This window comes from Plecotus auritus, assembly GCF_963455305.1.
Source record: "Plecotus auritus genome assembly, chromosome: 11".
NCBI classification, from domain to species: Eukaryota; Metazoa; Chordata; class Mammalia; order Chiroptera; family Vespertilionidae; genus Plecotus; species Plecotus auritus.
The window spans coordinates 49,647,038-49,671,532 of NC_137777.1; the positions used below are offsets into that span (position 1 = coordinate 49,647,038).

The following is a 24,495-nucleotide window of genomic DNA, read 5'->3' on the forward strand; positions in this document are numbered from 1 at the left end:
CCGCGGCGCCTCGCAGAAGGCGGACACAGGCCTTGCGCGGTGCCCCCCCTCCTTTGAGATGGTCTGACCCAGTGCCGGGAGGTAGTTTCGCGGGAAATCCGGGAGTTCCCCCAGACCTTGTTCACCCAGGGGCTGATCTGCACTGGGTCGCTGGCCAAGGACAATGTCCTTTATCTCTTAAGCCTTTCATTTCTAAAGACACTCCCAATGCATTTTCACTCTTCATCGGGGGATAAGCTGTAGATCTCGGCCAAAGACCCTAGCTTTGGGCGCGCCGTGGGATTCCTGTTTCTCCCTAAGCTTCAGTGAACGCACGCCGCGTGTGCCGCGTGCCACGCACTCCTCCGCCTGTCAGAACTCCTAAGCAGTTCACGGCTAAGCGGACCATTCCTCCAGGGAAGGCCCCCGCCCCGCGAGCCCCGCCCCGCGAGCCCCGCCCCACTCTGGAAACTCCGCCCCGGCCCCGCGAGCCCGCCTCCCTGCGCCGCTACATTTCCGGCGGAGCTGGGGGAGCGCTCTTGGCGGGTGGAGGGTGGGCGTCATGGCCGACCCTGCGGGTGGCGTGCAGAGCTCCCTGCTGCAGCTGCAGGAGTCCTTGTCCGCTGCTGACCGTTGCGGCGCCGCGTTGGCCAGTCACCAGCTGATTCGGGGCCTGGGGCAGGAGTGCGTGCTGAGCGCCGGCCCCGCCGTGCTGGGTGGGTACCGTGCGGTGCCAGGTGCCGGGGCGGGGGGTGATGCCGGGTTTCTGAGGGGCTGCAGGTTCCCAGTCCAGCGTTTCCCCCACGGTGTTGGGAAGTGTAGATGTTTGGCTGTGGGTCATCATACTTTCTGTAGCTATGTATAAGAAGCGATTAGTCATATGCTTTTAACACCAGAGGAAGCATTTTAAAACGCAAGTTGGTGAAAATGCCCTAAATTTGCCAACCATTGCTATCAAAGGGGGAAGAAAGAACGAGAGTCAAGTATTTTCTTTCACCATAATTTGGCCTACACTCACCAGTTTCCAAACCTTTACATTTGTTGTTCCTACTTTTGAGAAACTTTACAGAAATATAACTGAAAAGTCATGCTGTTCTTTTAACTTTTTAGCAATGCCTGGATGAGAACTTTTTCTTTGTAGTAAAAATGCTTTTTTAAAGCACTTAAAAAATACATCACTGCTTGGAAACGTCTGTGATATCCCTTTAAAAAAATGCAGAACTTGTCCATGGTGTGTCCTCTTAAGTAAAAGAAGTGAGATTTTCTTCCTAAGAGGTCGTTGCTAAATGTAGTGGAGAAATAATGTAAACAATACCTTAAACAAGATGCTACAATAGTATCTGTATATTGTCAAGGATATATTAATGGGGGAAAATGTAACAACTATCAGAATTAGGTAAAAAAATCTTCCAAGTTTACTCTGAATATTCAATGCATATCTTTTCAATTGAGAGATTGTAGAGCAGTGTATTAGTTTTCTGTCGCTGCTGTTAAATTGAGTGGTTTAAAGCAACACAGGTTTGTTAATATTACAGTTCTGTAATCAGAAGCCAACACCGGTCTCACTAAGCTAAAGCAAAGGGATCAGGCAGAGCCACTTTGCTTTATGAAGGCTTTTGGGGAGAATTCGTTTTATTTTTCACTCAGGTTTTTAAGCAGAATTCAGGCCCTTGTCATTGTAGTCCTGAGGTCCCTTTTTTCTTGTTGACAGTCCTTGCTTCTAGAAGCCACCCACATCTCTTCTGTCACTGGCCCCCTCCCTCCACCGTGACAGCCAGTAATAGGGGGTCAAGTAACTCTCATGCTAGGAATCTCTCCTGTCTTGTCTTCCCATGTCTACTCTTCCTCCCTCCATGGGTGAGGGCTCTCTCATGTGATTACGGTGGGCCCACCAGGTAATTAAGGATTATCTCCCCATTTTAAGGTCAGCTGATTAATACCCTTAAATCTATTTGCCACCTTGATTTCCTTTCCCCCTGTAAAGTTAGTAAATTTACAGGTGTGACATATCTACCCATCCCGGTGGGATATCTAGAATTTTGTTTTCCTTGCCTATGCACATCAGCCTTAGGTTAGCATATTATCACTTAAAAAGGTGAATTGAGAAACATGCAATCCCTTTAGGATGGGTTTATGGAGTGCTCCTTGGTCTCTCTCTTACTTCTTTTTTTTTTTTGTCCAGCATTACAGACTTCCTTAGTCTTTTCCAAAGATTTCGGTTTGCTTGTATTTGTTCGGAAATCACTTAGCATTGATGAAGTAAGTTGAACATTTTCATTTTGCTTTTCTTGCATATTCCTTTATGTTGAAGTGACTCATAATCCTACTCAGATTTACTCCAATGTGTATTTCTTTTTTTATAGTTTCGTGATTGTCGAGAAGAAATCCTGAAATTTTTATGTATTTTCTTAGAAAAAATTGGCCAGAAGATCACACCTTATTCTCTTGATATTAAGGTAAGGAAGAGAAAACATAGTTCATTATATACCTATATTCATTTTGATTTATGGTGTAAGTTCAACTTGGATTTTTATTTGATTTCTGTCTTTTTAGTTCTGCTTGATCATGTTTTTAGATTTAATAAGCTAAGGCCATTGTCAAGAACTATTTGATAACTTTTTTTTACATAGGAGCAGTCAAAATAAGTTGTTTTTTTGAATTGTGGGGAGATCTCAGAATACTTTTTTAAAATTTTTTTTTTTTTATTGATTTCAGAGAGGAAGGGAGAGGGAGAGAGAGATAGAGACATTAATGATGAGAGAGAATCATTGATTGGCTGCCTCTTGCACGCCCCTTACTGGGGAACGAGCCCACAACCCGGGCATGTGCCCTTGACGGTAATCGAACCTGGGACCCTTCAGTCTGCAGGAAGACACTCTATCCACTGAGCCAAACCAGCCAGGGCTCTCAGAATACTTTAAAAAACAATTTTAAAGAATTTTTCCCATGGGTATGATTCATATTTCCTATAGTTCATGTTCTCTTTGACAACAATCTGAAAAGTTTGCCTGTTTTATGCCCCCCATTCTCTTTCAACCTGCCTTCCCTAAGGTTTCCTCATAACGAACTAAGGAACTAGTAATCATGAATTAAGTTGTTCTTTATTAGACTTATTTATGCTTTCAACAAGTGCCCACATCTTGAGGTAAGTTGTTTTTATTTGTCCCAACTTAAGTCTTGTTCTTGGATGCTCAGTGTTGATGAAGAAGTATGTATTTCGTTTATGGTATTTTATAGCAAGTTATCTTATCCTATGTAATAACAGCCCAGCAACCAAACGGCATAAGGACCTGTTGACCAGTTGCTATGACACTCACTGACCACCAGACTTCCTTAGTCCTTTCTGAAGACTCAACGCAGGAGCTGCCCCCTGGTGGTCAGTGCACTCCCACCGTGGGAGCACTGCTTGGCTGACTGGGATGAGCGGCTGCGCTCCGCAGCAGAGCAGCCACTCAGAGGGCAGGTCCACAGCCACTCGGCTGATGGGGATGAGCGGCGCTCCCCGAAGGCCATGCCCCCCACCAGTGTTTGAATCCCGTGCACTGGGCCTCTAGTAAATTTTAAGTAGCTCTAATATAGAAAATGTTTTTAATGATTTATCAGTCTTTTCATAGCAGGTTTTGATTTTATTCTCTTTTGACTTCTAATCTTTCTCGATTAGAACCTTAATATTTAAAAACATTGTCTCAAGGGTAGGAGTAACATTTATAGAGTACTTTATAGTTTACAAAGTTCTTTATAGTATAGTTTGCCACTCAATATTTACCAAATCTATGTTGTACTTCATCTCTCTAGTTTACAAGTTAAGAAACTCACCCCAGTCTTGGAGCTGGGTTGCCTCCTTCCAAAGCTCCTGCTGCTTTCATTGCACTGTAGTGTAGAGTCCCAGCCATTCTTCTCTGAATTGCTTTAGTTATTTTTTTGTTTTTCATTCTTTCTTTCTTGATATATGGCAACAAGTGTTGTGGGAAATACAGAAAGAGGAATAACTTTAACTTTTTTATTTTTATCCTGCTGAGGTTTCCATTGACTTTGTTATTTTGGTTATTAATATTATTCCCGTTGAATATTGCATCAATGTTTTCAGTAATTTTAATTCTGTATTTTTATATACTCTAATGTTATTTTTAACAGCTAAATAATAAATTGTGTTATGGCACATATTGGCATTACTCTTCTCAGAGATGTAGTTTTATATCTTATTTTTTGGTATGTCTCCTTTTAAAACCTAGAATACTTGTACCAGTGTTTATACAAAGGATAAAGCTGCTAAATGTAAGATTCCAGCCCTAGAACTTCTTATTAAGGTAATTTTATATTTCTAAGTACATGCATTCTATATTAAACATATAACTTAAGAAACTGAAAATTGGAATTTTTGGTTAGAGATATTGGAGGATAGGCTCAAATGACATTGCTGTGTGGATAAAATGCACGTTTTCCAGTCATCACCCAACAGTACTTTGGTATTTTTTTCTCAGACTCTTCTGGGTAGCAAAAGAAGTATTTGGGGTTTAGAGGAGAATGAAGGGGAAAAATAACTAAGACATTACTGCTCCTCCACTGCTTTCATTACCCTTTCTCTTAAAATTACTAAGAATTCCAAAAATATATCCCATTGTAACTTTGAGTTTTTTCCTAGGACCTTACCATGAGAATGGGTCTGTATATTATATTTAAGTAGTCATTGGGACTCTGTCTCACTTGTTTCTCTCTGCTAGATGGATCTCTCTTTTTGCATCTCTATTTGGGTCTTGTTGGTCCTTAAGTGCTTAGTCATGTTCCTGGTTTCTTGGACAGTAAAATTAAGTTTACACCCTATTCCCCTTTGTAACTCCCTTCTGTTCTTATATCACCACCTTAGCCCCTACCTACCAAATAATCTGAGAGGCCAAGCATAAATCCCCTAGAGACACATGATTCTGGAACTTTGCTGTATACATACTGACTTAGGTAGCTGATGCCTTTTCATTATTTTCCTCTTGAGCCAATGCTTATTTGTATTTTTTTAGTTACTTCAGACTTTGAGAAGTTCTAGACTCATGGATGAATTTAGAGTTGGGGAATTATTTAGCAAATTCTATGGAGAACTTGCATTGAAAACAAAAATACCAGATACAGGTGAGATGCATTTAAATGTTATTTTAAAAAGTTAACATTAAAAATTATTAGTATAAAACTTAGGTTTGTCTCTGTCAAGGTATTTATATGTTTTATAGATGAATCCTTTTTTGCTGAAAATAAACCAAAATGAAAACATACAAAAACAATGTGTAAAGACTTCTACTTATAAAAATTTTAATCTTTATAAAATTATTTCTTTAAATATAAATCTCACAACACATGTCAAATGTAATTTGTTTATGATACTAGATTTGCATAAAACTTATCAGGAAATATTCTGGTACATAAAACTAGATTTTTGTATGTTTTGCTTTGAACTAAACATTCTCTCATTTTCTTATTTGTAAGTTTTTGTTATTTATCTAAATGTTATTTTAGATCTTTAATTACCTAAAATTTATTTTTTCAGTTTTAGAGAAAATATATGAGCTCTTAGGAGTATTAGGGGAAGTTCATCCTAGTGAGATGATAAATAATTCAGAAAAACTGTTCCGGGCTTTTCTGGGTGAGCTTAAGACCCAGGTATGTAAACTTTATGATATTCTGCTTCCATAGATTTGGTTGTATTTTTCTTTTTTAATGGTATCTTCTTAAAACTTTCCTTTTAGATGACATCAACAGTAAGAGAGCCCAAACTACCTGTTGTAGCAGGATGTTTGAAGGGATTGTCATCACTTATGTGCAACTTCACTAAATCCATGGAAGAAGGTATTGCTTGACTTCACTTGATTCTTTCTTTATTTAGAAATTGTACGTCTAAATTAAATTGCCCATTTATTTTTTGAACTTTTAAACCAATTTCGGATTCACATGCAGTTGTGAAAAATGATACAGAGAGCTCATGTATGTTCTTCACCCAGTTTTGGCTAGTGATATAGTATAATAGCACAACCAACATACTGACTTTGAAAACATCTACCGACCTTACTCAGGTTTCACTAGTTTTATGTGCATACATTTTTGTATCTGGATTTAGTTTTGTGCAGTTTTATCATGTGTAGACTTGTGTATGCACCCCCACAGTCAAGATACTACACAGTCCATCACCACAAGGATCCTTCCTGCTAACCTTTCATAGCCACATTCACCTCTCTTTCTCCCCCTTTCCTACTGTAAGCACAACTGATCTATCTTCATCTTGAATTTTGTTATTTCAAGATTATATAAATGCACTCAGAGTATGTAACTTTTTGTGCCTGGCTTATTTCACTTAGCATAATGTCTTTAAGGTTCATCCATGTTGTAATATGTGTCAGAATTTCCTTTTTAATGCTAATACTCAATTTTATGAGTATATACTACATTTTTTAACCCATTCATACATCAATGGACACTGGGATTGCTACTACACTTTGACTATCCTACATAATAAAAGGTTAATATGCAAAATGACGGAACAGCGGAACAACTGTCGCTATGATGTGCACTGATCACCAGGGGGCAGATGCTCAATGCAGGAGCTGCCCCCTGGTGGTCAGTGTGCTCCCTCAGGGCAAGCGCCGCTCAGCCAGAAGCTGGGCTCACGGTTGGCCAGCCCAGTGGCAGTGACGGGAGCCTCTCCCGCCTTCGCGGCAATGCTAAGGATGTCTGACTGCTGGCTTAGCTCTCAGTTGGACATCGCTGAGGGCTCCTGGACTGCGAGAGGGCGCAGGCTGGGCTGAGGGACCCTCTGAGTGCACTAATCTCGTGCACCAGGCCTCTAGTTGTGAATAATGCTGCTGGAAAATGGGTATGCAGATATCTGTTGGAGTCCCTGCTTTTATTTTTAAAATATTTTTTTATTGATTTCAGAGAGAAAGGGAGAGGGAGGGAGAGATAGAAACATTAATGATGAGAGAGAATCATTGATAGGCTGCCTCCTGCACACCCCCCTCTGGGGATTGAGCCCAAAACCTGGGCATATGCCCTGACCAGTGATTGAACTGTGACCTCCTGGTTCATAGGTCGACACTCAACTAATGAGCCTCGCTGGCTGGGCATGGATATTTTTTTCATTGATCTCTAGAGAGAGTAGAAGGGAGGGCATAGGGGGAGGGAGAGAGAAAGAAACATTCATGTGAGAGAGACATATTGATTCTTTGCCTCCTGCACATACCCTGACCGAGGTTTCGAACCTGCAATCCAGGTATGTGCCTTTGAACAGAACTCGAACCCACGACCCTCTGGTCTGCAGGCTGACACTCTAACCACTGAGCTGCGTTGGCCAAGGCAAAATTTCATTATTTTTTATGACTATTCCATTGTGTGTATGTACCATCTTTTCTTTATTCATTTGTCTATTGATGGCCACTTAGGTTGTTTCCATATGTTGGCTATTGTAAGTAATGTTGCAGTGAAGATAGTGATACATATTTCTTTTTGAATTAGTGTTCTGATTTTCTTTGAATAAATACCCAGAAGTGGAATTGTAGTGTCTTTCTTTGTGTCTTGTTATAGCCTTTGTTTTAAAGTCTATTTTGATGATGTAAGTATTGCTACCACAGCTTTTTTTGTTTTTGTTTCTATTTGCAGGTGATATCTATTTCATTTCCTTTACTTTCAGTCTGTGTGTCTTTCAGTCTTGAAGAGGGTCTCTTGGACCCAGCATATGTATGGATTTTGTTTTTTTTTTATCCATTCAGCCACCCTATGTCTTTTGCTTGTAGCATTTAATCCATGTATATTAAAGGGTTTATTGATAGGTATGTAGTTATTACCATTTTATTCTTCATATTTTTTATCTTTTTTTTCTCCTTGTTAAAGATGTTCCTTCAACATTACTTGTACTACTAGTTTGCTGGTGATGAACTCTTTTAGCTTTTTCTTGTATGGGAAGGTCTTTTTTCTTATTGTCTAAAGTTTTACATGTTTCCTTTTCCCCCAATTGACCCCCCCACCCCACCCTCAGCCATTCCCTGGACAAGCCCCCACCGCTCCGTATGGGAAGTTCTTTATCTGTGCTTCGATCGTAAATGACAGCAACCATGGTTGCAAGTCCTTGTTTTTCATCACTTTAAGTACTTTGTGCCATTTCCTTCTGTCCTGCAAAGTTTCTGTTGAGAAATCAAATGACAATCTTACGGGAGTTCCCTTGCAGGTAACTGTCTTCCTTTTAAGATTCTCTCCCTTCGGCATTATACTTATGTGTCTTGGTGTGGACCTCTTGGGTTTATCTTGTAAGTCTATTTCCTTCACCAGGTTAGGGAAGTATTTTGTCATTCTTTCTTTCTTTTTTAAAAATATATTTTTATTGATTTCAGAGAGGAAGGGAGAGGGAGAGATAGAAACATCAATGATGAGAATCATTGATCGGCTACTTCCTGCACACATCCTACTGGGGACTGAGCCTGCAACCAGGCATGTGCCCTTGACCAGAATCGAACCTGGGACCCTTCAGTCCTCAGGCTGATGCTCTATCCACTGAGCCAAATGGGCTAGGGCAGTGGTTGGCAAACTCATTAGTCAACAGAGCCAAATATTAACAGTATAATGATTGAAATTTCTTTTGAGAGCCAAATTTTTTAAACTTAAACTTCTTCTAATGCCACTTCTTCAAAATAGACTCGCCCAGGCCGTGGTATTTTGTGGAAGAGCCACACTCAAGGGGCCAAAGAGCCGCATGTGGCTCGCGAGCCGCAGTTTGCCGACCACGGGGCTAGGGCCTGTCATTATTTCTTCAAATAGGTTTTCAGTTCTTTGTTATCTCTCTCCTCCTTCTGGTACTCCTGTGATTCCAATGTTGTTATGCTTGATGTTTTCCCAGAGGTCACTTAAACTACCCTTATTTATTTATTTATTTTTTAAAATATATTTTATTGATATTTTACAGAGAGGAAGGGAGAGGGATAGAGAGCTAGAAACATCGATGAGAGAGAAACATCAATCAGCTGCCTCCTGCACACCCGCCACTGGGGATGTGCCCGCAACCAAGGTACATGCCCTTGACTGGAATCAATCCTGGGACCCTTCAGTCTGCAGGCCAACGCTCTATCCACTGAGCCAAACCAGTTAGGGCTCATTAAGATTCTTGAGCAATCTTATAAACATTGTTTTGAACTCTGTATCCAGTAATTTGCTTGCTTCCATTTCATTTATTTTTCTTTCTGAAGATTTCTTCTGTTTTTTCATCTATGACATGTTTATTTGTCTCCTCATTTTGGCTGCTTCCCTATGTTTGTTCCTCTGTATTATGTAGAGCTGCTATGTCTCCTGGCCTTGTATAATAGGTGTCCTGTAGGGCTCAGCGGCTTGGCCTCCCCAGACCCCTGAGCTGGGCACTCCAGGTGTGCCCCTCTGTGGGCTGTGCACAAAGTCTTGTAGTTGAGCCTTGATTGCTGTTGGCCTCTCTGGGAGGAGTTGACCTCCAGGCCAATTGGCTCTGAGGACCAGCTTCGACTACAGTGGAAGAGCTGCTGTGCACCTGTATGGAGTGGGACTTGCTTTAGGGGGGCTTTGGTGTTCACTGAGTCTGCCCCTTAAATGTGGTGCTTATGGATGTGTAGAGTATTAATCTGGTATGGTCTGAAGCTGTCCAGCGGGTGCACTGGCTCTAGGGCTTCCAGGGAGCTGCAAAATCAGCCACTGCCTGGGGCCACTTGGCAGGAGCTACCAAGCGATCTGCAGACGGCTTATACTTGTATTGGGCTTGGAGGTGCTCAGATGAGGCTAAGCCAGCCTTGGGCAAACTACGGCCCGCGGGCTGGATCCAGCTCTTCTATCCGGTTCTCTTGCTCTCCCCTCCGCTCCTTTACTTTGAATTTATATTAGTTCACACAAACACTCCATCCATGCTTTTGTTCCGGCCCTCCGGTCCAGTTTAAGAACCCATTGTGGCCCTCGAGTCAAAAGTTTGCCCACCCCTGGGCTAAGCTGTGAATCAAGGCAGGCTGCTAGTGCTGGGCCTTGGGCCTCTTATTGATAGGTATGGGGCATGCTGATGCTAGATGCTGCTTGTTTAAGAGATTTTAGGAAAGTCTGAGCCCTGAGCCAGGACAGGCTATTCATATGGAAAAGCATCTGCAAACTGCTTGGGTAGGGCTGCGAGTTGGCTGTGGTGGAGTCTCATGGAATCACCAGGGCAGAGCAAACAGTGTGGGCCAGGCTGATGGAAATTCAGATATGGCTGCCAGTCCACTCTGTGGTGGGGGAGGTCTCAGCATAGGAACAGTGACCCCTGTGAGCACCTCTGTCTGGGAGAAAGCTGCCCCCGAGTTCCTACCCTGATGCCAGACAGTCCAGTTCCTCCTCGTATGTCCTTGGTTTCCCAGTGCCCCTGCCAAGCGCTGGAGCTCAGAGGGAGCAGGACCATGTAAATTAGTTTGCCAGCCTTTTAAGAGGGACTGCCTGAATCTGGTGTTTTAAGCTGGGTGGGATGGGAGAGGACCAGATTTCAGGCAGAAACTTGGAACCTATGGAACATCCAAGCTTAGATGTTTACTGTGCTGTTGCATGTGTAAAACTGGATCTTGCAGGAGAAATTAGACTTCAAGATACAAATTAGGAAGTCTTCAATGTAGAGATAATATGTAAAGCTATGAGTGTGAGTAAGAATAGCTAGAGAGCAAGAGCAGAGAGACTGAGGCAAGGATGTAAGGAGAATCTCGACGAGGGAGTGTGGTACTGCCTCACTCTGGGAGGGGTCTGAATGCAAAGAAACCAGAGTGGCAGAGTGGGTCCAGCTCAACAAGGGCAGCTTCAGTTGAGGATGCTCGTAGTGGAAGCAGTCCATGAGAAAGGAGAGATGGGCACAGGTGAGTGGACAGGGGAAGCAAAGCCTGGGAGAAGGCATGGAGGCTGAGAAGGCGTTCATTCCCGCTACTGAGAGCTCTTGAATCCCTGGGCTCCACTATGTTCACAAAGCTCACTCATTCTAGACCAGCTGTGCACTGACAAGTGCCTGGTGCCCTGTCTGCACACTTCTGTGTACACTGTCACTTTCTATTGAATGACCTTTTCCCCAGCTAGTATACCTGTTCTTTTAGGTCCAACCCAGGTGCTGCCTTGCCTATAAAGCCTGTCTTGGATACTCACTGCCAGAAGAAATCTTTCCTTGTTTTGTATGCCAGAGTAGCTTTTTTTGTATGTCTTTCATGGCATTATCCTCCAAACATGCCAATGGTTCTCTCTGACCCCTTCACCCTCTATCACATCTGGGCTGCGTTTCAAATACATCAGTCCTGGCAATCAAAGCACACAATTCTTGAACCTTTGCTGTTTGCAATTCACTGTTACAGGAGCAGAGAACTCAGTGATGAATAAAGCATGATTTCTGCACAGCTGCAGTGACTACTCTTGAGAGACAGTTATGCAAATAACTGTGATGTCAATCAGGCCAGGATTAGAGCCTCAGAGTATAATTGGTTGCCTGTTTTATCTTCCCTTTTAGATAATATGTTTACTGTGAAGTTCAAAGATCATATTTTCATTATTATAATTCCCATAATTAGTTGGCTTATACTATGTGTAGAATAAATGCTTGGGAATATTGGGAAAATAATAATGTGTTTGGCCTTCTTTAATTCTCCAAACATCTGTAAAAGAAAATACATAGTGACCCTTTTTACAGATTAGAACACTGAGGCGCAGAGATAACCTAACAGTTTGCAAGTAAGTTGAAATATAAACTTATGTCTTTATTATTCCAGGTTTTCTTCTTACTTTACTGAAATAATAATTGTGCAGCAGTAATACTAACTTGCAGCTCTCTAGCTGAATTTAATGATAGAAGTTGTTATTCCTGAATTTACAAGAGACTGTTGGGGTTAATATAGATGTCAAGCTCTCTGAAATAAAGTTGTTACTTGTAAAGTCATTTGTGAGGTTTGTCAGATGATAATGTTATGATTTATAACAGAGCTGCTTTTCTTTCCCCAGATCCCCAGACTTCAAGGGAGATTTTTGATTTTGCATTAAAGGCAATTCATCCTCAGGTGAAATTAATATTATTTGAATTCATTTACAGTTGAGACTTGTGATTGTCAAACAATGATGGTAGTTTTTTTTTTTAAATAGATTGATCTGAAGAGATATGCAGTGCCCTTAGGTAAGATTCTATATTTAATGAAGTAGAATAATTTGTTATTAAATTAATGTCTTAAGTAAACTTTTATTTAAACTATAAATGAAAGTAAATGTGGCTCTAGGGCTGATGCCTGGATGCCCTGAGCCTGAGGCTGACATGCCATAAGCAGTTGGTCTAAGGCCGTGGTCTGCAAAATGCGGCTCGCGAACCACATGCGGCTCTTTGGCCCCTTGAGTGTGGCTCTTCCACAAAATACCATGGCCTGGGCGAGTCTATTTTGAAGAAGTGGCATTAGAAGAAGTTTAAGTTTAAAATATGTGGCTCTCCAAAGAAATTTCAATCGTTGTACTGTTGATATTTGGCTCTGTTGACTAATGGTTTGCCGACCACTGGTCTAAGGGAAAAGAGAGGAGAGGAGAGAAGTGGGGAGGACAGAGAAGGAGAAGGTAAAGTAGGTTAGGAGGCGAGAGGGAGGGAGGGGAGGTGTTGGGGGACTTCGTGTTTACCACAATTTTGGTTGAGATCGTCACACCTAGATTACATGATTTAAAAAAATTACTTTAGAGCATAATTTAGGAGATACAGATGGTTTGCTCCTACTTCTGAACTTTGGGGGTAATTGGCGAAATCATGGACCTGTTGATTCAAGTGGAGGTTAGCGGCATTTGAACTCTGATCAGGAACTTAGGGCAGTGGTCGGCAAACGCATTAGTCAACAGAGCCAAATATCAACAGTACAACGATTGAAATGTCTTTTGAGAGCCAAATTTTTTAAACTTAAACTTCTTCTAATGCCACTTCTTCAAAATAGACTAGCCCAGACCATGGTATTTTGTGGAAGAGCCACATTCAAGGGGCCAAAGAGCCGCATGTGGCTCACGAGCTGCAGTTTGCCGACCACGGCCTTAGGGCATTATAGTGTAATGATACGGGGTCTTCATGGATAGTTTTAATTTTGACATGTACTGGAGCCTTCTTGGTTCTTTGTTGTGCATTGTGGTCCTATTTTAAATACAGTGATATTTGCATTTGCAGCTGGCTTATGCTTATTTACCCTGCACGCATCTCAATTTAGCACCTGCCTTCTGGACAACTACGTTTCTTTATTTGAAGTAATGTCAAAATGGTGTAGCTACACAAACATAGAATTGAAAAAAGCTGCACATTCAGCTCTGGACTCTTTTCTGAAACAGGTACTAAAATTTAACATTTAAAAATATTTTTTTCTATGCAAAAAAATTAAATTCCAATCTTGTGCATAATGCATTTGAAAAATAAGTACAAGTAGATTCATTAGCTTCTGTAGTATTTAAAGGAAAAAGCTTGGTTATTAATCAGTCATCTGGATAGCAGCAGGATTGAAAGAAAGCTAGGAAGATACCAGATGTGATCAGGGCCTCAGAGTCAAGATTCTTCAGAAGTGGTGATGAGGAGGGGAAGCAAAGAATGGCTAGGATGTCTGGCCTTCTTTGAGTCAGAGAGATCCAGGTGGGGAGGAGGAAACACATCTCCCTAGAGGTGAGGGTCAGCTGTTAAATAAGGTGCTTATGTTTGTGTTACTTCAAGAACAAGGAGAGCCCATTTGCCCTTGGGTGTTTCCCGCCTATTGATTTCAGAGAGAGGGAGAGATAGAAACATCCACAGGGAGAAGCTTTGATCAGCTGTCTCCTGAACGCCTCCTACCAGGGATTGAACCCACAACCCGGGCATGTGCCCTGACTGGGAATTAAACCGGCAACCTCCTGGTTGGATTGATGTTCAACCACTGAGCCACACCAGCTGGGCTGGCGTTTTCCATCTAGATAGAATGTGGTTGAGCCTGCAAGTTTAGAAACACGTCTCAGTTGGCTAAAGAGAATGTGCTTGGGATTGCGGTTTAGAGCAGCTGTCGCTAGCCTTTCGGACCTCACGGACCACCAGTGGTCCGTGGGCCACCGGTTGGCGACCGCTGGTTTAGAGCATCTAAAGGTGTCTGGAAATACCTGCTGTTCAGCCTGGCTGTTACGGAATTAGATTTCTTAGGTTGGCTCTGAAGGAAAAGTGAAGGGACACAATAAAAGTTTTGTTTGGAGCAAAAATGTTATAAGCGGTAGTTAAATTTGAATGTTATAAGTGGTAGTTAAATTCACATGAAGACCAATTTGAACTTTGGCACAGATAATTTTCCATTGTAGGGATATATCATGGTTTGTTTATGGATATTACATGGTTTCCAGTTTGGAGCTGTTTTAAATGAAATAGCAAAGAACATTTGTGACCAAGTATTTTTGTGGACATAAGTTTTCATTTCTCTTGAGTAAAAACCTAGAAGTGGAGTTGCTGTGTCACATGGTTTTTCTTATAAACTTTATAAGAAACTCCTGAACTCTTCTCCAAGCTAGTTGCACCATTTTACATTCTCACCAGCAATGTATGATAATTTCAGTCACCCCACGTCCTTATAAACATCTGGTATTGTAGGTCTTTTTAATTTTAGCCCTTTTAAAAAAACTTTTATTGTTCAGGGTATTTCACATGTCTTCCACTTTTCCCTCTTTGCCCCCCCCCCCCACCCCAGGCCTTCACTATTGTCTGTGTCCATGGGCTATGCATATCTTATATAATATAAGGGTAATATGCAAATCGACTGACTGGCGGGAAAGACCGGTCACTATGACACGCACTGACCACCAGGGGGCAGATGCTCAATGCAGGAGCTGCTCCCTGGTGGTCAGTGCACTCCCGCAGGGGGAGCGCTGCTCAGCCACAAGCCGGGCTGATGGCTGGCGAGCACAGCGGTGGTGGCGGAAGCCTGTCCTGCCTCCCCGGCAGTGCTAAGGATGTTGGACTGCGACTTAGGCCCCTCCCCCCTGCCGGCCCTGCCTTCAGTGGGCCCCCACTACCCCGATCAGCCTGCAGCCCCTCCCCCCAGCTGGCCCCACCCCTGATTGCCCTCCCTACCCCAATAGGGGGCAGGGCCGGCCGGCCAGCCTCCTGCAGTCCCTCCCCCTGGCTGGCCCTGACCCTGATGGGCCTGCACCACCCCAATCGGCCGACAGTCCCTCCTCGTGGCCGGCCCTGCCCTGCCCTGCCCCTGATTGCCCCCCAACCCTAATAGGGGGCGGGGCTGGCTGGCCAACCTGAAGCCCCTCCCCATGGCTGGCCCCACCCACAAAGGCCCCCACCACCCTGATTGGCCCTTGACCCCTTCCCCCAGCCAGCTCCACCCCCTGTTAGCCCCCACACACACCAATCAGGGGAGGAACTGGCCGGCCAACCTCCCATGGCCCCTGCTCCAGTTGCTGACCCCCAGTTGGCCCCCCCACCCAATCAGGGGTGGGGCCTGCTGGCCATTCGCCCACTGTCTCCTTCTCCCGACAGGCTCGGCCCTGATCCACCCCGATTGGGGCCGGGCCGGCCGGATCCCACCCATGCATGAATTCGTGTACTGGGCCTCTAATATATTAATAATTTTTTTTATTATTATTTTTTTTATATATTTTATTGATTTTTTACAGAGAGGAAGGGAGAGGGATAGAGAGTTAGAAACATCGATGAGAGAGAAACACCGATCAGTTGCCTCCTGCTCACCCCCTACTGGGGACGTGCCCGCAACCAAGGTACATGCCCCTGACCGGAATCGAACCTGGGACCCTTCAGTCCGCAGGCCGACGCTCTATCCACTGAGCCAAACCGGTTTCGGCTTAATAAATTTATTTTGATGGATTGTCCCCTTTATCATGTTCTTTTTTTAAATTTTTACCATTTTTTTTCTTGAAATCTATTTTGTCTGATATAAGTATGGCTACCCCACATTTCTCTGGATGCAATTTTTTTGGAATATCATCTTCTACCCCTTCACTTTGAGCCTATGTCTTTGGAGCTGAGATGAGTCTCTTGAAGGCAGCATATAGTTGGGTCTTGTTTTAAAAATTCATCTAGCTGCTTTTGGCCTTTGATTTCCATTTACATTTAGGTTGATTATTAATATATGAGGGCTTACTATTACCATTTTATATTTTGTTTTCTGATTGCTCCATTGTTTCTTTTACCTTGTGTTTTTGTGTGTTGTTTTAGTTTGGTGGTTTTCTATAATGTTTTTCTTCACTTCCTTCTTTTTAGTGTTTTATGTCTGAGCTCTGCATTTTTGTTTTGTGGTTACCATAAGGATGGTTTAAAATACTAATTTGAGCCCTAGCAGGTTTGGCTCAGTGGATAGAGCATCGGCCTGCGGACTGAAGGGTCCCAGGTTCGATTCCAGTCAAGGGTCTGTGTCCGGGGTTGCGGGCTCAATCCCCAGTGGGGGACATGCAGGAGGCAGCTGATCAATAATTCTCTCTCATTGATGTTTCTATCTCTCTCCCTCTCCCTTCCTCTCTGAAATCAATAAAAATCTATTAAAAAAAAAAAAACTAATTTGAGGAGGGTGGGGAGGAAAGCGTGGAGCTGCCAGAAGCATCTTCCAGGCTTATATGTCCAGCCTAGGCCATCAGAGCAGACTTCACAGGGATTGAGGTCAGAGCTCAAGCTTATCATGATAATGTTCATTTGGCTGAAAGCCAGTTTTTAGAATCTCTGTACAAATGACCAAAGCCATTTACTTGTCCAGGAAAAGGTGAGATAAATATATTCCTTTCAAATTGAAAAAAAGGATATATATCCGTTTGAAAAAATAGTCCTGTTTCTTCTGATAGCATGTTATCTTCATTTGCCTATACCGGTTCCATCAGTTACCTCATCCCATTTATATTTGGACTAGAGGCCCGGTGCACGAAATTCATGCAAGGGTAGGGTCCCTAGGCCTGGCTGGCGATCAGGGCCAATTGGGGCCTTCCAGCTGTGGCTGGGGTCTTCCTTTGTTCCACACCGCCCCCTGGTGGTCAGCGCACATCATAGTGAGTGGTTGAACTCCCAGTTGTCAAACTCCCATGGGGACAATTTGCATATTAGCCTTTTATTATATAGGATTGGCACAAATTACTTTTTTTATATTGTGTGTTTGTGAAGAAATTGAAGTAGCTATAGTTGTTTTCACTTTTTTCCCCTTTAAACTTTATATTATAATTATATATTTAGTACGCTCTTCTGAAATGTAGTTGCATTTTTTCTTATTCTGTCTGTGTGTTTCACTTTACTCAGTTTTATGTCTTTTTGTTTCAGGTAGAAGAGCCCCTTTCAACATTTCTTGTAGTGCAGGTCTTTTGGTGGTCAATTCCCCCAGTTTTTGTTTGAAAGCCTTTATTTCTCCTTCATATCTAATGGATAACTTTGTTACATAGAGTATTACTGTCTGGCCATTACCATCTTTTGATATTTTGAATATATCGTTCTGCTCTCTCCTGTAGAGTTTCTACTAAAAAAATCTGATGATTATCTGTTGGTTTTTCCTTTGTAGGTTATTTCCCCCTCCCCCCACTGCCTTGAGAATTCTCTCTTTATTATGAACCATTGACAGTTTTAATACTATGTATCTTGGAGAGAAGTTCTTTTTGCATTGAGATAATTAGGGGTTCTGTTAGCTTCTTATGCTTGTATGTTCCATTTCTTTCCTAGGCTTGGGAAGTTCTCATTGATAATTTATTTGAATAGGCTCTCTGTTTCATTCTTCGTCTCTTTTCCTTCTGGGGTACCCAGTATCCTTATGTTGCTCTTTTTAATGGAATCGGACAGTTCTCGTAGAGTTCTTTTATTTTAAAGATAATCTTAGTTCTTCTCTTCCATCTGAACAATTTCTAACTTCAAGCTCACTAATTCTTTCTTCCATATGGTCTTCTCTATTTCCAGTGCTTTCTAATATATTCTTCATTTCATTTTAGTTCTTTAGTTCCAGAATTTGTTTGATTCTTTTTTTCTAGTTTTAATCTCTTTGTACAGTACGACTTTTGTTCATTTATTTTATTCTTGAGCTCATAAAACTGTCTTTCTGATGTTCTTGTATGTCATTGAGTCTCTTTAAGATTGCTATTTTGAATTCTTTTATCATTTAGTTCACTATGACTTTGAGTTGGGTTTCTAGAGAATTTCATTTTTTCTGTGATATCTTGTTACCTTGATTTTTCATGGTACTTGATGGTTTCTTCTTCTGCCAGTGCATTAGAATAGTGAACACTTACTTGGGTACTGTTTGGATTTTAACAATTCAACATGTTGATAATAAAGGTCTTTCTTTAGTTTTCCAGTAGAGGGTGCAATAGTGCAAGTTTTTCTTTTCTCTAACATGAGCTGCTTGTGCCTCCCAGGTCACGATAGGTGGGGACATTGCTATGGCTGTGGGAGTCGCTGCTGCCTGGGTGACTGGTGTGGGTGCCCTCGCAGTATTCAGGTTGCCTGTGTCTCAGGGCACCACCATCATAGGGGGGAGGTGGCAGATGAGAGGAGACCCCGTTCATTAGGTAATCATGCTGCTCCCTGGCTCCTTATGGCAGCTGGCACTGCTGCACTGTGTGTGGGAGGCTGGAGATGAGTCTACTGCTGCCACCAGTCTTTCTGGTGGTGAGAGCACCACTGTGCTTGGGGGCGGGAGCCGGATTCTTGGTGCCGACACTGCTGCCGCCTCTCTTCTATCATAGTCTATGTTGTGGAGGTCACACCCTGTCTCCTCCACTGCTACTCTGTTCACTGGGGCCACAGGCTTAACCTTGGTGGCCAGGGAAGAGCAGGTATAGTTACTGTCTCTGTTCTTCCCCCAGCCTGCCTCCCGTATGTCTTTTAATATGCCCACCTTCTAATGTACTAATATACTGATGTATGGATCGCTTAGGTATCCTAATGTGTTGAGCAGAGGAATGTTTGTTGGATTATAGGTGTTTGACTAGTTGTAGATTTAAGGAGAGATACAAAGAGGCAGTCATATGCTGCCATGATGTTTGCCTTTCCATTTGCTTAACAGTATCTTTCAACGAGCAGAAGTTTTAAACGTTCGATGACATTTTACCAATTTTCCAACTAGTTCTTCCTTTCTGTATCCTATGTAGAAAATATTTGTTTATTCCATGAGTGCAGAGATTTTCTTTTATTTTTCTTCAAGATGCTTTGCAATTTATAGTTTTTAGCATTTACGTTTAGGTCTATAATCTATTTTGAATTACTTTTGTGTATAGTGTTAAGTAAGGGTTGGAGTTATTTTCCCCCCTCACTTTTTTGGTTTGAGCACCACTTGCTGAAAAGACCCTTTTTTCTCATTGACTTTCCTTGGTACCTTTGTTAAAAATCAGTAGAACAAATATGTGTGGGTTTATTTGTGTACTCTCTGTTTTGTTCCATTCATCTTTTTGTCTATCCTTACATCACTACCTCACTGTCTTGATTACTCTGCCTTTATATTAAGTCTTGAAATAAAGTAGTGGATATCCTCCAACTTAATTTTTTTCTTTTCTAATATTGTCTTGACTACTATATGTCCTGCATTTTAAATTTTTAAACATTGCTCCTGAAGAATTTTTCTTATCCAATACCTTTTTACAAAGTTTTTATGAAAAACATTTTCAGGTTAGTTGCATGTAATTAAAAATATATAGAAGAGTACAAAGGAGACTATTAAAATCTTCTGAAATTTTACCACCAAGGGGGGAAAAATCACCATTTTTGTGGTGATGCTTTTAGACCTTCCCTTCTTTCTCTGTCCCTCTCTCCCTTTTATCCCCCTTTTGCTCTCTTCATCCCCACAAGGAAGGAATGAGGAGGGAGGAAGAGATATATCTTGACATAAAGGAATATTATTTGTAATTTTTATAGCCTTATGATTTTCCATTCTGTTGAATAGGTTTTCCTGATAGGACTTTGAGGTCTACATGATTAATTTTTGTGTTTTGGTTCTCACCCAAGGATGAAGAGAGAGAGAGAATGATGGAGAGAGAGAAGGGGATGGAAACAATGATGTGAGAAACATTGATTGGTTGCCTTCCGTAAGTGCTTGAACATGTAATCCAGGTGTGTGCCCTGACCAGGTATTGAACAGGCAACCCTTCGGTGAAAAGGACGATGCTCAACCAACTGAGCCACTTTGGCCAGGCCATGATTAATTTTTAATGGCAACATAGTTGTTATATGTCACTAGAGGCCTGGTGCATGAAATTCGTGCAAGAGTAGGCCTTCGCAGCTGCGATGGCTGCCTGGATCTGTCCCTCACAGCTGTGGGCCAGCTGCCTGGATCCCTCCCTCGCAGCTGCAGTGGCTGCCTCCATCCTGCAGCTGCAGCCCTGGCTTCGTCCGGAAGGATGTTCGGTCTAATTAGCGTATCATGCTTTTATTATAGACTAGAGGCCCGGGGCACGAAATTTGTGCACGGTGGGGAGGGGAGAGGTCCTTCAGCCCAGCCTGCACCCTCTCCAATCCGGGACCCCTTGGGGAATGTCCGACTGCCTCTCGTAATCCAGGACTGCTGGCTCCTAACCGCTTGCCTGTCTGCCTGCCTGCCTGATCACCCCTAACCGCCTCTGCCTGCCTGCTAACTGCTCCCCTGATGGCCTGATCGCCCCTAACCACCTCTGCTTGCCCCGCACCCAGGATCCAGGATTCCCTCCTCTGGCTGGTCGCAGGCACCCAGGACCCAGGCTTCCCTCCTTCTGGCCGGCCGCAGGCACCCAGGACCCAGGCCGGCTTTGCCCAGGCCGGCTGCAGCCACATTGTCTGTGTCCATGGGTTATGCATATATGCATACAAGTTCTTTGGTTGATCTCTTCCCACCCATCCCTGCCTTCCTTCTGAGATTCTGCATTCTGTTTTATGCTTCTATGTCTCTGGATCTATTTTGTTCATTAGATTCCACATATGAGTGAGATCATGTGATACTTCATTCAGTTATTAAGTAAGATGTATTTGGCCCTAGCTGTTTTGGTTCAGTAGGTAGAGCGTCAGCCTGTGGACTGAAGGGTCCCAGGTTCAATTCCAGTCAAGGGCACATGCCTGGGTTGTGGGCTCAATCCCCACTAGGGGTTGTGCAGGAGGCATCCAATCGGTGATTCTCTCTTATCATTGATTTCTCTCTCTCCCTTCCTCTCTGAAATCAATAAAAATATATTTGAAGAACAAAAGATGGTATTTGTTTACTTTTTGAGAAATGTATTCATGATATGTTTATGGAAAAAGAATTTAAGAAGCAGTATGTGTGCTATACCTTTCTTCTAAAATAAATAGGAAGTAAAGTGCCTGGAAGGACATATGCTAAGACCTGTGGGACTTTGTGTGGGATTGGGGCATGGAAATGAAAGGTGGATATCCTTTTTCTGCCTTTGATAGTTGTCTTAGAGTCTTTTCATTCTTGTCTTGGAAGTCTTTGTGCTGAAATTAGAATGCTTTTTTGGACACTTGTGGTCTTGCATTTAGGCTGTTGTCAGTTTGGTAGATAGTGATGTATTTGCTTCTCAAAGTACCTTTTTCCCTTGCCTCACCTAACTTATTTAAGCCTTAGTTTGTGGCTTTAAAAAAAAATATATATATATATTTTTGTTAATCATCACACGAGGATATTTTTCCATTGAGTTTTAGGGAGAGTAAAGTTCTGACAGAGGTAAAGACAGAGAGAAACATTGATGTGAGGGAAACACGTCAATTGGTTGCCTTCTGTGCAAATTTTGAGCAGGGCTCTGCTGGGGAGGAGCTTGCAACCAAGGTACGTGCCCTTGACCGGAATCGAACCTGGGACTCTTTGGTCTCCAGGCCGATGCTCTATTCACTGAACCAAACTGGCTAAGGCAAAAAATACATATTTTTTGTTGATTTCAAGAGAGGAAGGGAGAGGAAGAGAGAGGTAGAAACATCAATAATGAGAATCATTATTAGTAATCGGCTGCACTCCTGCACACCCCACCCTGGGGATCTAGCCCGTAACCTGGGCATGTGCCCTGACTGGGAATTGAACCATGACCTCCTAGTTCATAGGTCAATGCTCAAACAATGAGCCATACCAGTGGGCATGAAGATATTTTTTCCATTGATTTTTAGAGAGATTGGAAGAGAGAGGGAAAGACAGAGAGAAATATTGATGTGAGAGAAACACATTGATTGGTTGCCTCCTGCATAAGTCCTAACCAGGGCCCTGGGCTGGGGAGGAGCCTGCAACTGAGGTACATGCCCTTGACTGGACTCGAACCTGGGACCCTTCGGGCCACAGGCCGACGCTCTATCCACTCAGCCAAACTGGCTAGGGCAGTTTGTGGCTTATTTTTTTGGAAAAATGAGATGCCTTGTCTTTCTGATTATTAGTTCTGAACTTTATTTTGAGTTGCTAATGAGGCTACCAGTCGGTTGCTGATTCTGAACTTGCTGGCCATTGGACATACACAACTCTGTGTTGATTGTCCTGTGTGCCACAGATGAGCTCTAAACGTGATTTCTGCTTTATCAGAAAGCCTTAATTCAAAACTTTTTTCATTTTGTGCATATGTCTTCCAGCATTTCTTTGTTCTCTTTCAGTTCCATTCTCTAGGAAAAATACATCATATATAATAAAGCCTTGTTTAAGGGAGTGTCTTTTCTGAACTTGATGGAGACTAAGCAAATTGAATCAGTGATTTTTAAAAAATAAATCTTTATTGTTCAGCTTATTACAGTTGTTCCTCTTTTTTCCCCCCCATAGCTCCCCTTTACCTGGTTCCCACCCCACCCCTGCCCTTACCCCTCCACTGTCCTTGTCCATAGGTATACGATTTTTATCCAGTCTCTTCTCACACCCCCCACACACCCTTCCCCCTGAGAATTGTCAGTCAACTCCCTTTCTATGCCCCTGATTCTATTATATTCACCAGTTTATTTTGTTCGGCAGATTTTTTATTCACTTGATTTTTAGATTCACTTGTTGATAAATATGTATTTGTTGTCACTTTGTTGTTCATAATTTTTATCTTTACCTTTTTCTTCTTCCTCTTCTTAAAGAATACCCTTCAGCATTTCATATAATACTGGTTTGGTGTTGATGAACTCCTTTAGCTTTTTCTTGTCTGTGAAGCTCTTTATCTGCCCTTCAATTCTAAATGATAGCTTTGCTGGGTAGAGTAATCTTGGTTGTAGGTTCTTGCTGTTCATCACTTTGAATATTTCTTGCCACTCCCTTCTGGCCTGCATAGTTTCTGTTGAGAAATCAGCTAACAGTCATATGGGTGCTCCCTTGTAGGTAACTGTTTTTCTCTTGCTGCTTTTAATATTGTCTCTTTGTCTCTTTTTTTTTTTTTTAATATATTTCATTGATTTTTTACAGAGATGAAGGGAGAGGGCTAGAGAGTTAGAAACATCGATGGGAGAGAAACATCGATCAGCTGCCTCCTACACCCCCTACTGGGGATGTGCCCGCAACCAAAGTACATGCCCTTGACCAGAATTGAACCTGGGACCCTTCAGTCTGCAGGCCGACGCTCTATCCACCGAGCCAAACTGGCTAGGGCTGTCTCTTTGTCTTTTGCTCTTGGCATTTTAATTATGATGTGTCTTGGTGTGGTCCTCTTTGGATTCCTTTTGTTTGGGGTTCTGTGCGCTTCCTGGACTTATAAGTCTATTTCTTTCACCAGGTGGGGGAAGTTTTCTGTCATTATTTCTTTAAATAGGTTTTCAGTATCTTGCTCTCTCTCCTTCTGGCATCCCCATAATTCGGATGTTGGTACGCTTGAAGTTGTCCCAGAGGCTCCTTACACTATCTTCATATTTTTGGATTCTTTTTTCTTTTCCGGTTGGGTGTTTTTTGCTTCTTCATATTTCAAATCTTTGACTTGATTCTTGTGATCCTCCAGTCTGTTGTTGGATCTCTGTATATTATTCTTTTTTTCAGTCAGAATATGCTTAATTTCTAATTCGTCCTTTTTCATATCCTCGAGGGTCTCACTATATTTATCAGCCTTTTCTAGAAAATTCTTGAAAACCTTATAACCGTGGTTTTGAACTCTATATCCAGTAGTTTGCTGTCTTCCATTTCTTTCATTTGTGATCTGTTTCTTTGTCTCTGCATTTTGGCTGCTTCCCTGTGTTGACAGAGTGGCTTTGTGTGCTAGGTGTCCTATAGGGCCCAGTGGCTCAGTCTCTGGGGTGCACACTCTTTGCGCACCCCTTTGTGGGCTGTGTGCACAGTGTTGTTGTAGTTAAGCCTTGATTGCTGTTGGTATCACTGGGAGGAATTGAACTCCAGGCCAATTGTCTGGAGGACCAGTTGTGTCTACAATGGGAGAACTTCTGTGCTGGAGACACCCTTATGGGGCAGTACTTGCTTCAATGGGGCTTTGGTGCTCACTGAGTCTGCCCCCTGAGTGTTTCTCTTGAAGAGTTGTAATCTGGATGGTCTCACTCTGACCACTGAGTACACTGGCTCTTGGATCTCCCAGGAGGTGCAAAGTCAGCCACTGCCTGAGGCCACCCAGCAGGAGCTACAGAGAGATCTGCAGATTCCTCCTCTTTGTTTGGGGTTTGGAGGTGCCCAGATGAGGCCCAGC

At 42.6% G+C, this 24,495-nt stretch overlaps 1 protein-coding gene across 1 annotated transcript in view; it reads left to right on the forward strand.

Moving 5' to 3' along the window:
* Positions 1-495: 495 nt before the first annotated feature.
* The window catches only part of PRKDC (protein kinase, DNA-activated, catalytic subunit), a 236,358-nt gene continuing 212,358 nt past the window's right edge, over positions 496-24,495 (forward strand). Inside the window, exons 1-10 of the mRNA XM_080647098.1 lie at positions 496-695; positions 2,162-2,238; positions 2,343-2,435; positions 4,212-4,286; positions 4,992-5,100; positions 5,513-5,625; positions 5,712-5,811; positions 11,956-12,011; positions 12,094-12,124; positions 13,139-13,296. Coding sequence (XP_080503224.1) covers positions 542-695; positions 2,162-2,238; positions 2,343-2,435; positions 4,212-4,286; positions 4,992-5,100; positions 5,513-5,625; positions 5,712-5,811; positions 11,956-12,011; positions 12,094-12,124; positions 13,139-13,296 — 966 coding nt within the window. The 5' untranslated portion in view covers positions 496-541. The remainder of the gene's footprint in view (positions 696-2,161; positions 2,239-2,342; positions 2,436-4,211; positions 4,287-4,991; positions 5,101-5,512; positions 5,626-5,711; positions 5,812-11,955; positions 12,012-12,093; positions 12,125-13,138; positions 13,297-24,495) is intronic.